This window comes from Pipistrellus hanaki, assembly GCF_964339955.1.
Source record: "Pipistrellus hanaki genome assembly, chromosome: 11".
NCBI lineage: Eukaryota > Metazoa > Chordata > Mammalia > Chiroptera > Vespertilionidae > Pipistrellus > Pipistrellus hanaki.
The window spans coordinates 39,235,453-39,249,698 of NC_140513.1; the positions used below are offsets into that span (position 1 = coordinate 39,235,453).

General features: G+C 37.8%; 1 protein-coding gene across 9 annotated transcripts in view; it reads right to left on the reverse strand.

Annotated features, from left to right (window-relative positions):
• CFAP95 (cilia and flagella associated protein 95) overlaps window positions 1-14,246 on the reverse strand; it is a 108,560-nt gene that overhangs the window by 91,750 nt on the left and 2,564 nt on the right. For 4 of the 9 annotated variants that reach the window (XM_084899559.1, XM_084899561.1, XM_084899556.1 and 1 more), the window contains exon 2: window positions 10,822-10,925. In XM_084899559.1, coding sequence (XP_084755685.1) covers window positions 10,822-10,925 — 104 coding nt within the window. Of the gene's footprint in view, window positions 1-4,704; window positions 5,047-6,349; window positions 6,581-10,821; window positions 10,926-14,246 lie in introns of those variants that run through there. The other 5 variants (XM_084899558.1, XM_084899555.1, XM_084899554.1 and 2 more) reach the window with 5 other exon arrangements.

A 14,246-nucleotide genomic window follows, 5' to 3' on the forward strand; every position in this document is an offset into this window, starting at 1 on the left:
AGAAAGAATTGAGAGAGAGGTTACTAGCAGTTTGAGCTAACCATAGTCAAATAAAGAAGAAACTTACAAAGTTTTTAATAACTGTACTTCCAAACAAGCCAGAAATTGAATTTTTGAATCCTTTAGCTGTTAAATACTTGAAAGGTATTCAAGAAGAGGAAGAAGAAGAAAAAGATAAAGATGAAAATTAGGAACAACAAATACATATCAACAAGTGAACCTAAAAATTAAGTAAATAAAAAAATCTGATGAACAGAATAATCTGGTGAATATAATAGAATCAGGGGCATAGAAAGAGTAGACTGACAATCCTCAGGGAGAAGGAGATGTGAGGGGTGTGAGAAGAGACTGGACAAAAATCATATACCTGTGGCAGAAACCGGTTTGGCTCAATGGATAGAGCATCAGCTTGGGGACTGAAGGGTCCCGGGTTCGATTCCAGTCAAGGGCATGTACCTTGGTTGCGGGCATATCCCCAGTAGGGGGTGTGCAAGAGGCAGCTGATCGATGACTCTCTCTCATCGATGTTTCTAACTCTCTATCTCTCTCCCTTCCTATCTGTACAAAATCAATAAAATATATTTTTTTTAAAAAGAAATTTTAAAAAAATCATATACCTGTGGATGAGGACAGTGGGGGGGGGGGGGGGGCGGTGTTAAGGGCAGAGGGTGGGGTGGGAACCAGGTGGAGGGGATCTATGGGGGGGAAAAAGAGGAACAACTGTAATAATCTGAGCAATAAAGATTTAATTTAAAAAAGTGTAGGACTAGATTAAAAATAACCATGGCATAGCATCTACCATTATAAAACACAGAATGAAAGGGTGGTTAAATGAATGTAAATAGCATCATCCTCTTTATCCAACTTAAACTAGCAATTAAAAAGATATTTTAAAAAGACTCATAACAAACTATGAAGAATGACTCAGACTCTGAAAGAGATGAAGTATTGTGTTTAAATTCTGATCATTTAGAAAAATGTTTGCTCCATGGGAAAATACATAGGCAATGATATAAAAATTTTAAAGTAATTTTAATTTTTATCAAAATAATACAAGTTCGTTATGGAAAATAGAATGGCAAAGAGAAAAAAAGGACAAATAATCCATAAATCCACCATTCAGCTGTAAATATTTTGTGTTACATGGTGAATAGCCTTTCAGTCTCTTTCCAATGCCATATAGACACATTTTTTAACAAAAGAATCCAATATGTACTGCCTTTTTTTTTTTTTGCTCACTTATAGAATATTGTATTTTGAAATATTAATCTTTGTACTTTCCTTTGCTTAACTTTTTAAGATAACATTTGCTCTAATAAATCAGAGGCATCTACATTTTGCCTTGGGAACATTTAAGACTGTTGTGCCAAGAATATGAAGGGGGGAAATAGTGTTGCTGTTAACGCTGAACTAGATGGAAATTTTGAGTGCCAAGGGAGATATTTTTCTTGAATGTTGGGCATTGCTGAGAAATAAAAGGCTCAAATTTCTTAGGTTTCTATCAATAAAAAGACCCAGAAGCTCCAAAACATGGGATAGAGTGATCTAAAATTTGTCCCTATATTTACTCAAATCTTCTTATTGCATGTTAGTCCCATCTAAGTCATGCACTAAACTAGGAAAAGCACATTCTAAGTTCTTTACCATTCTAATCAGAAGTCTAATGCATTATACCTCTTTACACTCACTTATTCAGAGGTGCCCAAATGTGTTTTGATGCATCAGGATTATGGCTGTGAAAATCATCTCTGGTTTTATTATGGATTCATGCTATACCTATCCCACAATTATCACCACATTTTCTTTTTCTTCCTCTTTTTCCTTTTTCTGTTTTCTTCCTATTACAGGGTGGGGTTTGGCTCTTAATCTTAGGCAGGAGAGAAAAGTAATTGAAATAACAAATACATAAAATTACCTGAACTCTTAAAACTGTCACCATGGAGACCAGAACATGAACTATCTCCCAGGAAACCCAAATGATTTTTTTATTTTTTTTATTTTAAATGACCATCACTTATTTTTGAATGTTGATTTGGCCAAGGAAGGAAGAGTAAAAACAAACAAACAAACAAATAAATTCATAAGAACTATACACATATTTAAGATGGTTGTATATAATGGATGTGATAAAGTGACATACCCGGAATGGTTGTTAGAGGTATTCCTGGAATGAAACATTGCCTAGGAGCCATCTCTTCCTTGCAGCAGGAGTGATAGCCATGCCATCACACCAGAGATTTTATTAAGGACAAGTATAGCCAAAACCAGTTTGGCTCAGTGGATAGAGCGTCAGCCTGTGGACTGAAAGGTCCCAGGTTCAATTCCGGTCAAGGGCATGTACCTTGGTGGCGGATGCATCCCCAGTGAGGGAGTGTGCAAGGAGGCAGCTAATCGATGACCCTCTCTCATTGATGTTTCTAACTCTCTATCCCTCTCTCTTCCTCTCTATAAAAAAAAAAAAAAAAAAAAAAAAAAAAAAAGGACAAGTATAGTTACTCTGGTTCTTTGTATTGCATTATTGCAGTGAGTGGAAAGATATCCCAAGAGAAAATTTTCCCTCAATTCAGAATGTCTAAAGAAATCATCTGATATAGCTCCATAAATGCTACAGAAATGACTAGAAAAGGGTAATCTCTATAAAAGGCTTCTCTCACTCAGAAGCATCGAGGTGAGATGCAGGTGGCATGGCTATCACTCCTGCTGCAAGGAAGAGATGGCTCCTAGGCAATGTTTCATTCCAGGAATACCTCTAACAACCATTCCGGGTATGTCACTTTATCACATCCATTATATACAACCGTCTTAAATATGTGTATTACATACCACATAAACAGAAAACGGGAATCACCTAAAAGTTTAAACTAAAGTCAAAATTTCTTCCAAACACCAATTCTATTTTGCAAACCCATGGGTGTAGTCATTTAATCAACTACTCAGTTGAAAGACCAGCCAAAGCCAGTTTGGCTCAGTGAATACAACATCAGGCTGTGGACTGAAGGGTCCTGGGTTCGATTCCAGTCAGGGGCATGTACCTTGGTTGGGGAGCATCCCCAGTGGGGGGTGTGCAGGAGGCAGCTAATCGATGTTTCTAACTCTCTATCACTCTCCCGTTCTCTCTGTAAAAAATCAATAAAATATTTATATATTTTTAAAAAAGACCACCCAAATGGTGTTTTATAAATAGTAAGTGCTAAACTTTAATATAAGATTAAAAATCAATAAAAGTTTTAATATGCACTAAGTCAGTAGAAACCAAACAAATATGCATAAAAACAAAATGGTCAATGACATCATTTGTTTGGAAGTTTATACAATTTGAACTTCATGCAGTTTTCCTGATATATATATATATATATATATATATATATATAGTTGTATATCAGCTACTAATATATATATATATATTACCAGAAATAGAGATTATCATGATCACAAGCTGTATGGTAACTGAGGATTAGCTAGACAAAGGACATCAAGTTCCCAGACATCTAAGATGGCTATCATCAAATCTCACTGATTACCAATGGCTATTACAAAAACCTCCTATAACTTGTGTTAGATTATAGTGGACAGTGATCTGGCAATGTAAAGTAAGGTTAGTAAAATGTTCCCAGTAGGCTGAATGCTATGCTATCAACATAGCAGGAAAAAAAAAAAAAAAAACTATTGGGAAAACGTTTTGTGGTCATGTCCACTTTTGTTTTGTTTTGAGGACAGATCTTGGTAACTGGTTAGATATGGAAGAAAAAAAGAGTGCCAGCAGTACATCCAGCTCAGAAATATAGGGCTGGGGGGGGGGGGGGGTGTTAAGGGCATGGGGTGGTTAAATGTCCATAAATGACCATGAAAGCACCTTGATCATCGATTTGGGGTTACAAATATATTTTAGTGAGTAGACAAATTTGCAAATACAAAATCTACAAATAATGAGGATCGACTGTATTTGCCAACTGTAGAGAACTACTTCTATTTCCCTATGATGCTGCTTGCTATTCCACTGCATTTGCCCGTTTTCTTCTGTGTACCTATGAAGCTCCTATTCTTCTTTCTAAACACTGCTAAGGAAAGCACCCCCCCACTCCCACTCCCCACCCTCCCACACACACACTAACTTTCCCTTCCTGTTCCTTTTGCCTCTTATACTCATCTCTATTTTGCACAAATAAGATTATTAACATTTTCCTTTACTGGCCTATGAACTTCCTTGAGGTCAGTGAACATATCCTATGTAGGAATACATCAGTTACTGTGCTTACTATGTGGCAGGCTATATGTTAAAAGGGGATTCACATACAACACCTTACTAGAATCCCATCATTCCCGTTTCACAGTTGCAGAAACAGAGGCCCAGAGTAGTCACGTCACTTGCCATATCACAAGCTGCAAAGTTGGTGTTCAACCTAGAGCCCAAGCTTTTAACCATTATGTATTCTAAATAAACAGTATTGCTAGCTACCACATATTATTGACTGCTTACTATGTGCCAGGCATAGTGCTAAATGCTTTATACAAATTATCTCATTGAATCTCCTTATTCATCTCAGCATCTCCAATATGTAGCTGTTTAATTGGACTGAATTTATTTCTTCCTGCTCCCAAACCTTCTTTCTAAAATCAACAGCATGAGAAATCTCTCTACATTTCCAGAAGTGGCCAGAATGACTTTCAGGGTTATACCACCATTCTCCACACCAAGTTCCTCACCTTTTCATTTCTGTTCTTCTGTACTTTTGCTATTGATGTCTACGGTGACCACAAGGCAACTCCTCAGTGCAAAGGAGAAAAGTGCAAAGCACTATCCACGTGAAAAGATCTTTCTCTGTAACAATCATTTCTAGTAGTGATTCATATCATAACTTAAATCCTAAAGTCATGGAATCATGGAAGTAACAGAATCATGGAAGAGCTAAGTGTTTTTGCTTGAGGGCCATGAGGTAAACCTGTATGAGGCTAAAAGAGGATTTTTTGTTTCCTAATGTAGCTTTGGATTTCAATCTATATAAACTTTCACACTGAATTCAAAACAGGCAGGTTTTGGAGATGGGAAGAAAAAATAAGGCTTTGAAAAAGTAAGGAATAGGCTGTGAAAAATTTGCAAGACAGAAGCTGCAGGGCTCACACACATTGCATGAATGAATGGGATCAAGGAAGGCTTTAGCTTTAGGGCTAAGTCAAAACCATTCATCTTTAAATAGCAAAAGTATAACGAAGATAAGCTTTAAGACTTCAATTCTCTTTTTCTGCTCTCCCCCAGAGAATTCCAATTACTAAAAGTAATTATTGTCAGCAGGATAGGCAGTAAAATTGACCCAATGGACAGAGTCCTAATTGCCCTAAAAGTACCCATTTTTTCTCCGAGTTATATGTGATGGTTTTGCTATTGGTTACTGCAATTGTTAATGAAACAAGATAATCTCTAAGTGAATTCAAAGCCCAAGGGCTAAGGCAAAGGAAGTAAAGCAAATGCCTTCTGGGACCAGGCGAGAACTTCTTTGAGTTCAATTAACAAAGAGAACTCTCAACTTTGATAGCCTGTACCTTCGTAGTTGCAAATTGGGAACCGAAGAGAAGGTAGGAAGAATAAAATCCTTTCAACTTTTCAAGAAAAGACATAATCCTGCATTTTTATGTGTAACCTCCTGGTTTTAAATGTGGGCAATTATTAAAAAATGAAAACACAGAGCATGCCAAACAAACTGTTGGCCTTTAGTAGGAAATACCAGTTTGCATTCTCTGGTCTGAAGTATCCTAGAAGCCTAGGTGATATTTAGGGATGTCTTTAAGTCATTCAGTGTGCCTTATTGGCCCCCAAATGACAGTCCTGGAAGCCATGTTCTGACAAACATCTCTGTCCTCTGGCCTCCTCCTAATGGGCCCTGCCTTTGTGAGCAAGTACTTGACTCAGAGACCAGAGTTCCAGGCACCCGCCGGTCCATCCTGCACCTGGGTGATCCAAGACCTCAGGTGGCAGGGCACGCCAGCACCAGGTCTTGCTGTGTGCTGGGGGGCTACTCTTCCAGAGCGCTCCTCTCCTATCTTCTCCTCGGTTCCCAATTTGCATTCCTACCCTCTCCATTTCTCCTTTGAAGATGTTCCCCCCCCCTTTTTTTTCCCCTCTTCTCTCCTCTCCCAGTTCTGTCTATCTCATCCTTTTCTTTCTCACCTCTTCATTCTTTCCCCTTCTTTCTCTGCTGTTCCTTTCCTCTGTTCTCATTCTCTCCTGTTTATTCTATCCTCTCCACCCCCGTCTTCGCTCTATTACTCTCCTTCCTTTCCTCCCCATCTCTTTCGCTCCTCTCGCTCTCCCAGAACCAGAGAAAGGGGAAGGAACTTCGGAGAGCTCGCTCACCAGGAATACACCAACACCGGATTCGAGTATTTTTTGTGATGGGAGCGGAGGGTCAAGGAGCCCTTGCGCTCCAGCACGTCGGTGGGTCCGATCTCAAACTGGTATCCCCTAGTGCTGCACGAGTCCAGGCGAGAGGTGCCAAAGTTCTCCATGGCCGCCTTCGCAGTGCAGACCTCCTAAGATTTCCCTCTGCGCTGCTTGGGCCCGGACCCAGAGCCGAGGACAACCAAGATTCGGCGTCTGTCACCTCCTAAGCAACCTGGGGCGGGGTCAATGGAGGGAGGGCACTCTCACACGTAATAGAGCAGGTTTCCTAGACAGTGTTGCTCTGAGTTAAAGGAAACTACATTTCCCAGAATGGAACGAATGGGTGTACGGGCTTCATAGAAGAAGGCTCTGCATCTTGGGACTTGTAGTTTCGCACGCCCAGCAGCCTAATCTCCGAGTGGCTGGGCGGAGTTTAAGGGGGACCCCAGGGTCAGTCCAGGGCTGATGGGAACTGACTCCAGAGAGGGGTCTGCTCCCGCTATCCTGGCATAAATTCTTCTTACCATTCATCATCTGCTGCCACCATACTTTCTGCTTACAAGTTTCACTAAAAGGGAGCAAGAGAACACCCCTCAAACCCTAAAATGTGTCATTTCTATATAGATTTTCTGAGAAAGAAGAGGAATGGAATCATTCAGCTAAAAGTCTGAGATGAAATGGCCTGGCTGGTTCCGATTCCAGCTGCTTTCAATACTTTCCGAACATGAGTTTCTTCCTCTGGAGGAAGGGGGGTGGGGGGAGGGGGGAGACACACGAAGGAAGGATTGGGACTGAGAAGGGACGGCATGAACATGAATCTGAGTCTCTTCAGATTCTTAACTCCAGTTTAGGGCTCCGGCACATTCAGCTTCCTAAGACTTAACAAGTTCTTATCATTTAAAACATGACATTTTGTGACAATACAAATTCATCACATTATTGTATTGTGAGTTATATGCAAGGAGATTTCAAAATAATTATCTATGGCATTGCCTTCAAGAAATCAACAAATAGCTGTATTATATAGAAGGGAAGTGCTTATTCCATTTTTTCACTTACCAAGTAAAAAACGTTTAACATATCAGAATTCTCCTCCCCAACCTCAGTTGATCACTTTAGCATTAATGGACTAAATCTGGGCCATCCCTCTTACCTGCTTTCAGTACATGGCATCATCTCACAGTGTTGAATGAGTGAATGAATATAATGTTTGATTATTTTAGACTTACCTGGGCTTTCAGAAATTTCATAAATGTTTTACTTTATAAAGACCACATATACACAAAAATTTAAATTTAAAAATACACAAATTAAGAGATTTTTGCATTACAATAGGTTCTCTAGTTTGTAAATAGTGAGGTGCTTTTCTGGGTGAGTTTTCATAAATTTGATTACACACAACTATTAAGGACTTTTCTGTGGCCTGTGGTTGCTCAGTGTGGAAACCTGTGGTACCTAAGATCCTATTTACAGATAGCCATAGATAAGCCATGTTATTTGAAACCAATCTAGCTCAGTGCTATAGATTACTGACCACTGTTTTAGTTCTTCTGGAAGTAATGGGAGGAAAATAGAAGTTAATTTTATATATTTTTAATTTTTTAAAAATATATTTTATTGATTTTTTACAGAGAGGAAGGGAGAGAGATAGAGAGCTAGAAACGTTGATGAGAGAGATACATCGACCAGCTGCCTCCTGCACACCCCCTACCGGGGATGTGCCCGCAACCAACATACATGCCCCTGCCCGGAATCGAACCTGGGACCCTTCAGTCCGCAGACCAACGCTCTACCACTGAGCCAAACCGGTTTTGGCAGAAGTTAATTTTAAAAGGATAAATAAGATCTGTGTTAAGCTCAGTGCTAAACAAAGCATAGCATATCGCTATTTCTCCAAATATTACCACCACTGCTATCATTTGCTTGTGTGTTTTAGTGACAACATGGAAAGAGTTTGAAAGTCTTCAGTCCCATCCTTATAAGTTAAAAGATAAACTCAAACAAAACACTTTTCTCAGGCTCATCCAAGAATGAAGATCACAGAGCAACCTCTAACCCAGAAATCTGAGAAACAGGCAAATACAGAGAATCACAGCTAAGATCAGCTTATCTGGAGCAAAAAAATGCTGGAGCCTTTAACTGCTTTGAAGTGATCATCTTGACAAATTCTTCGAGACTGAGTGTGGACTAGCTTATGGTTGAGAAAGTCCTTGTGGCCCAATCTTAGGGAAACCCAAACACTTTTTTATGGAATTTACCTCAAGGAACCCCATCAAGTTCTCACAGGGATAACCCCAAAAATATACACTCCCACTTTAGTCACAAGGTGGGTTAAGTAACCATTTTGCTATATACCAAATCCATTTTCTGTAATAAGGGCCAATGTTCCAGATGAAATGATGTTACTATAATCTTCCATGACAAAGGCCATGACAAAGGGAAGGGCAATAAGATAACTCCAGCCACCTAATCTATCCTCCTTATTTCACCTAAGAGGAGACGAAGAGTCAAAAAGCATTTCTGAAGGTCACATCCCAAACACTCATGCCCATAAAAGACTCAGAGTTCATTATCCTATATAATAAAACGCTAATATGCAAATTGTCCCCTGGACTGTAAGTTCAACTGGGAGTTCAACCAGGTGGCAGGGCCGTCGAATGGACCCCATCCTTGCACGAATTTGTGCACTGGGCCTCTAGTAAAATTATAAAACAATTCCTCTCCAACAGCACCTTACTATTACATCAACAGGGCTCTAGTTTATAATAACAGTGGATTATAACTAAGAAAGTAACAAGATACAGTTCTATTTGAGCAGGAATTCTTAGGACAATTTATGAAAACAGGAGGGAAAAAATACACCTGAGGAAATTGAATCCTGTGACACCTTCAGCTCTAGCAAACATAATCTTAACCAGATTGACATAAAACCTTTCACTAAAGGCCTCGTTAACCTCAGTTTCTATTCTCCCATATATCATGTCCAATTTTCAGCAATTTGCAACATGCTAAAAGGAAAGAAAAAGAGAAACAGGATCTGAGGTGCCAAATTTAGCATTAGAACCAGATTCAGTAGGGGTAATGAAAATATTCCAAAATTCAATGTGTGTACATCTACAAAGTATAAAATAATTATTAGTTTAAATAATTATTAGTTTGGCCTTCTTTCAATTCTTGAAACATGATATGCAAGCTCTATTCTCCTTGAGGCCTTCACACATGCTGTTTCCATTACTGGCAAGGCTTCTCCCCTGCTTAGGTGGTTCCTCCTAACCTTTCAGGTCTCAGCTTAAATATCACCACCAGGAACAGACTTCCCTGAACACACTATCTGAAGATATACCCTTATCCCACACTGTTATTATCTGTCCTGATATCTTGCTTTTTCCTTTTGTGTCAGGAATTTACATTTTTTTTTTTTAGTATACTAATATGTTCATTTGAATATTTCTTCCATCAGCCTGTAGGTCCCATAAGAAGGCAACAATAATATCTGTTTTCTCTCAATTGTATACTCAGCAGTTAACACATGCCTTATATATATAATAACACTTTTTAAAATATGTGGAATAAATAAGTACAATTACTTGACTCTCACCCTCTCAGAGGTGGTATTTAGCCTTCTCCTCCTATAAATTAAATACACCATCTTTTACACTGTTTTTTTGTTTGTTTGTTTGTTTGTTTTTGCACACTGGTGATGTGAAAGACTTACCATAGAAATTAAAGTGTCTAAAGTAGAAAGACTCTGCTTGGGGAGTTACTCTTTAGTATTCCTTCCTACAATTCAAACTATCGATCTCTATAAATACTGTAATGCAGGTGTGAGCATAATTTAACAATTAACAAAGAAAATTAATCATTTCCTATGGGTGATTTTGGCCTATTGTTAATTTTGATGAGTGGCAGAAATGGCTTAAAACATGGAAACAGGAAAAAAATGGGGAAATAAGGTATATTTTTATTATAAAAATTTTGAGTTGAAAAACTAAGTTAAAAGTGACATGGAAGAAGGGGAAATGTAGCCCTGCCTCACTCTTAGAAAGTTACTGAAGATGTCAAATAAACCTTTAAATACCTTCCATTTTTTTCAGTTATGATTTTTTTAACCTAAGTCTATGGTAAAGGGTAAAAGGGGGCAAAATGTATGATAATATAAGATGATTTGACTTTGGGTGGTGGTACACAATGCAATTTATAGAATATGTATTACAGAATTGTACACTTGAAACCTATATAATTTTAAAAAGTGTATGGTTTTCATTATTGTCATATATATATATGAATATGCAAATCATAGAACAAAACTCTTAAGAATATACTACTACTACTTAGATACTTCTTTCATTTAGCCATTCATTAAAAGCCAGATTACTAAGAAAATCCCTGCAACAATTTGACATCTTCAGTATATGAGGAACATTCATTGCATCACAGAGACATACCCGTCTCCCTAGCTGTTTCCATATACAGGTGCTGGATTGGCACTTTGTTTTTCCAGGCATTTTCTCTTGTTCTCTGAAGATTACATCATGGGTCTCCTGGGCCTCTGCAGTAGGAAGGAAAAAGAGGGCAAAGGAAAAGAATGACATTTTGGAAATAGTAACTGTTAAGAAAAATAATTTATTCAGCAATAAAAAAAAATACCTATTATGTAACAAAAACCTTAGTATTTTCACTACAGTATCCCCATGGATTCTAATATCACCATAAAGTAGCCATTTAATGTCATCTTCATGATCAGCATCTTGGTAACATTTACCAACTTTGTTGGGTTAAAAAAAAAAAAGTTCATTTTAACTAGGAGATTAATTGTAACTGCAGTACAATAATTTTCTTTAGAAATATTAGAAAAGAGTTTCATATTGAAAATTAGTATTTAGTTTAGTCTTAGTTACTACTTTTTTAATATGTTCTCATCATGCTTTCTTTATCACAGAAATCAGTAATAATTGAATAGTGCTTCATAGTTTAAACATGCCTTCACAGGCATTTTCCTATTTTTATCTCAACATTTAGAATAATAAAGTGCTAGAGACATCAACTAAGTATAATAATAAAGATAACATTTGCATTCAGGGTGATTTTGTGACTTTTTAAAAATTAGTTCTTGATTATATATGAAGTTTTGTATTTGGAAAAATAAACACACACCAAAACTCTCATGAATTTAATGCCATCACTTGAAAATCATATATTAATTTCTATTCCTTTTCCTGAGATGGTTTTTAATAAAAACTTTGAATGTGACATTATTTCTGTTGACTTAAGATTTCATTTTAAAAAACATTGATAGCCGGAACTGTTTTGGCTCAAGTTGATAGAGCATCAGCCTGCGGACTGAGGGGTCCCGGGTTCGATTCTGGTCAAGGGCATGTACCTTGGTTGCAGGCACATCCCCTAGGAGGTGTGCAGGAGGCAGCTGGTCGATGTTTCTCTCTCATCGCTGTTTCTGGCTTTCTATCCCTCTCTCTCTTCCTCTCTGTGAAAACACAATAAAATATATTTTTAAAGAAAACATTGATAATGTGGCTTCTTGATTAGTACTATATTTTCCTTCTCCTATTACTTTGTTAGTAAGTTTTTTTATTTTAAATTTTAGAAAAGTTATCAGTTTGAGGCTTGGCATACTATAAGTATATAGCTAATCACAACATCAATATAATAATGAAGCACTGAAAATTGAGCACTTAATCTTTTTAATGGGAAAATAAGCTTGGTGTTTTTGTAATAATAGTCAGTATACAGTAAGCATGTGTTTAGTATTACTTAAAGTCTCTCTTACATAATACAGGGTAGGGCAAACATAGGTTTACTATTGTTCGTATGAAAGTAATACAATAACCCAGCTGGCATGGCTCAGTAGTTGAGCTTTGACCTATGAACCAGGAGGTTATGGTTCAATTCCCAGTCAGGGCGCATGCCCAGGTTGCAGGCCAATCCCCAAAGTGGGGCATGCAGGAGGTAGCCAATCCATGATTCTCTTTCATCATTAATGTTTCTCTCTCTTCCTCTCTGAAATCAATAAAAATGTATTTTTTATAAAAGAAAATAATACAATAGTTAATCCTATATATTCGATAATAAAAGGGTAATATATAAATCAACTGAATGGCAGAACGACCTGTCTCTATGATGCACACTGACCACCAGGGAGAAGACACACAGTGAAGGAGCTGTCCCCGGGTGGTCAGTGCACTCCCACAGGGGGAGCCCCGCTCAACCAGAAGCCAGGCTCATGGCTGGAGAGTGCAGCGGCAGTGGTGGGAGCCTCTCCCATCTCCACAGCAGTGCTAAGGATGTCTGATTGATGCTTTAGACCTGCTACCTGAGCAGGCCTAAGCCGGCAGCCGGATATCCCACAAGGGCTCCCAGACTGTGAGAGGGTGCAAGCCAGGCTGAGGGACACCCCCTTCCTCCAGTGCATGAATCTCATGCACCCGGCCTCCAGTAAATAATAATGTAAGAATAAACTTTCTCGCATACTCATGACTGTAGACCAACTCTTGTCCCACCTGTGTTATTATGATATTCAATTCAAATAGATGGAGTAAATAAACAACACAATATAGTGATATAAGGAGAATAATATAGAGTGAAGATGCAAACAGATTATAAAGTCATCTCCAACTCTTTACAAAAGGATGAAGCGCTTGTTATTAAAACCACTTTGGTGTCTTCCTTCCCACTAGGGCTCTAAACACATACATTGAGTTTTATTGCAGAAAGTCTGGAACATCCAGAAGAATATAAAGAATGCATATTTATAGGTCTTACTTATCTCCAGTAATTAATTTCATCATACAGATATAGCCATTGTTAACATTTTAGTTTAATTTTATATTATGTACAATTCATTTTGTATATATGAGGGTTATCTTATATGCTGTTTTGGTACTTGTTTTTGTCATTTCATATCTACCTTTCCCCTAACATCAAATAGTCTTCTAAAATATGAAAAGCATGATTTGGGGGAGATGTGGAAGGATTGCCAAAACGCATTCACAGCCATGTGAACAATAATTATAGGCATGGTCAACTTGAAATCAATCCACCTCTAAAAAAATTAGTATGTATGAGATAGTTGGTTCTTTGGCCAGTATGGCTCAGTTAGAGCATCATCCCATACACCAAAGGGTGGTGGGTTTGATTCCCATCAGGTCACATATCCAGGCTGTGGGTTTGATCTCCAATCAAACCCACATGTGGGAAGCAACTGATTGATAGTTCTCTCTCACATTGATGTTTCTTTCTCACATTGATGTTTCTTTCTCTTTCTCTCTTTCCCCCTTCCTCTTTTTAAATCATATAAATAAATAAGTAAATAAGTAAATAAATAAATAAAAAAAAAAATGAGACAGTTGGCTAATTAACAAATAAATACATCCAGGGTTTTTTTAAAATATATTTTTTATTGATTTCTTATAGAGAGGAAGAGAGAGGGATAGAGAGTTAGGAACATCAATGAGAGAGAAACACCGATCAGCTGCCTCTTGCACACCCCCTACAGGGAATGTGCCCACAAACAAGGTACATGCCCTTGACCGGAATTGAACCTGGGACCTTTCAGTCTGCAGGCTGACGTTCTATCCACTGAGCTAAACCGGTCTCGGCATCCATGTCTTTTATTAACATATATTTTTAAACTTTCCTTAAGTTACATTATATTTTGTTCTTTGAATTACTTAGAAAGTAAAATTATCCTACAAATATATCTCCCCCTAAGAGTTAGGTAATATATTCTTCTAGCTAGAATGTGCTTGTATGACTAAACAATATCTCATCAAATATATTTATTATAACTTAATCAATCTCTACTGTTGGGCATTCAAGCTATTTGCAATATTTCATTATAATCAATAAATGTATT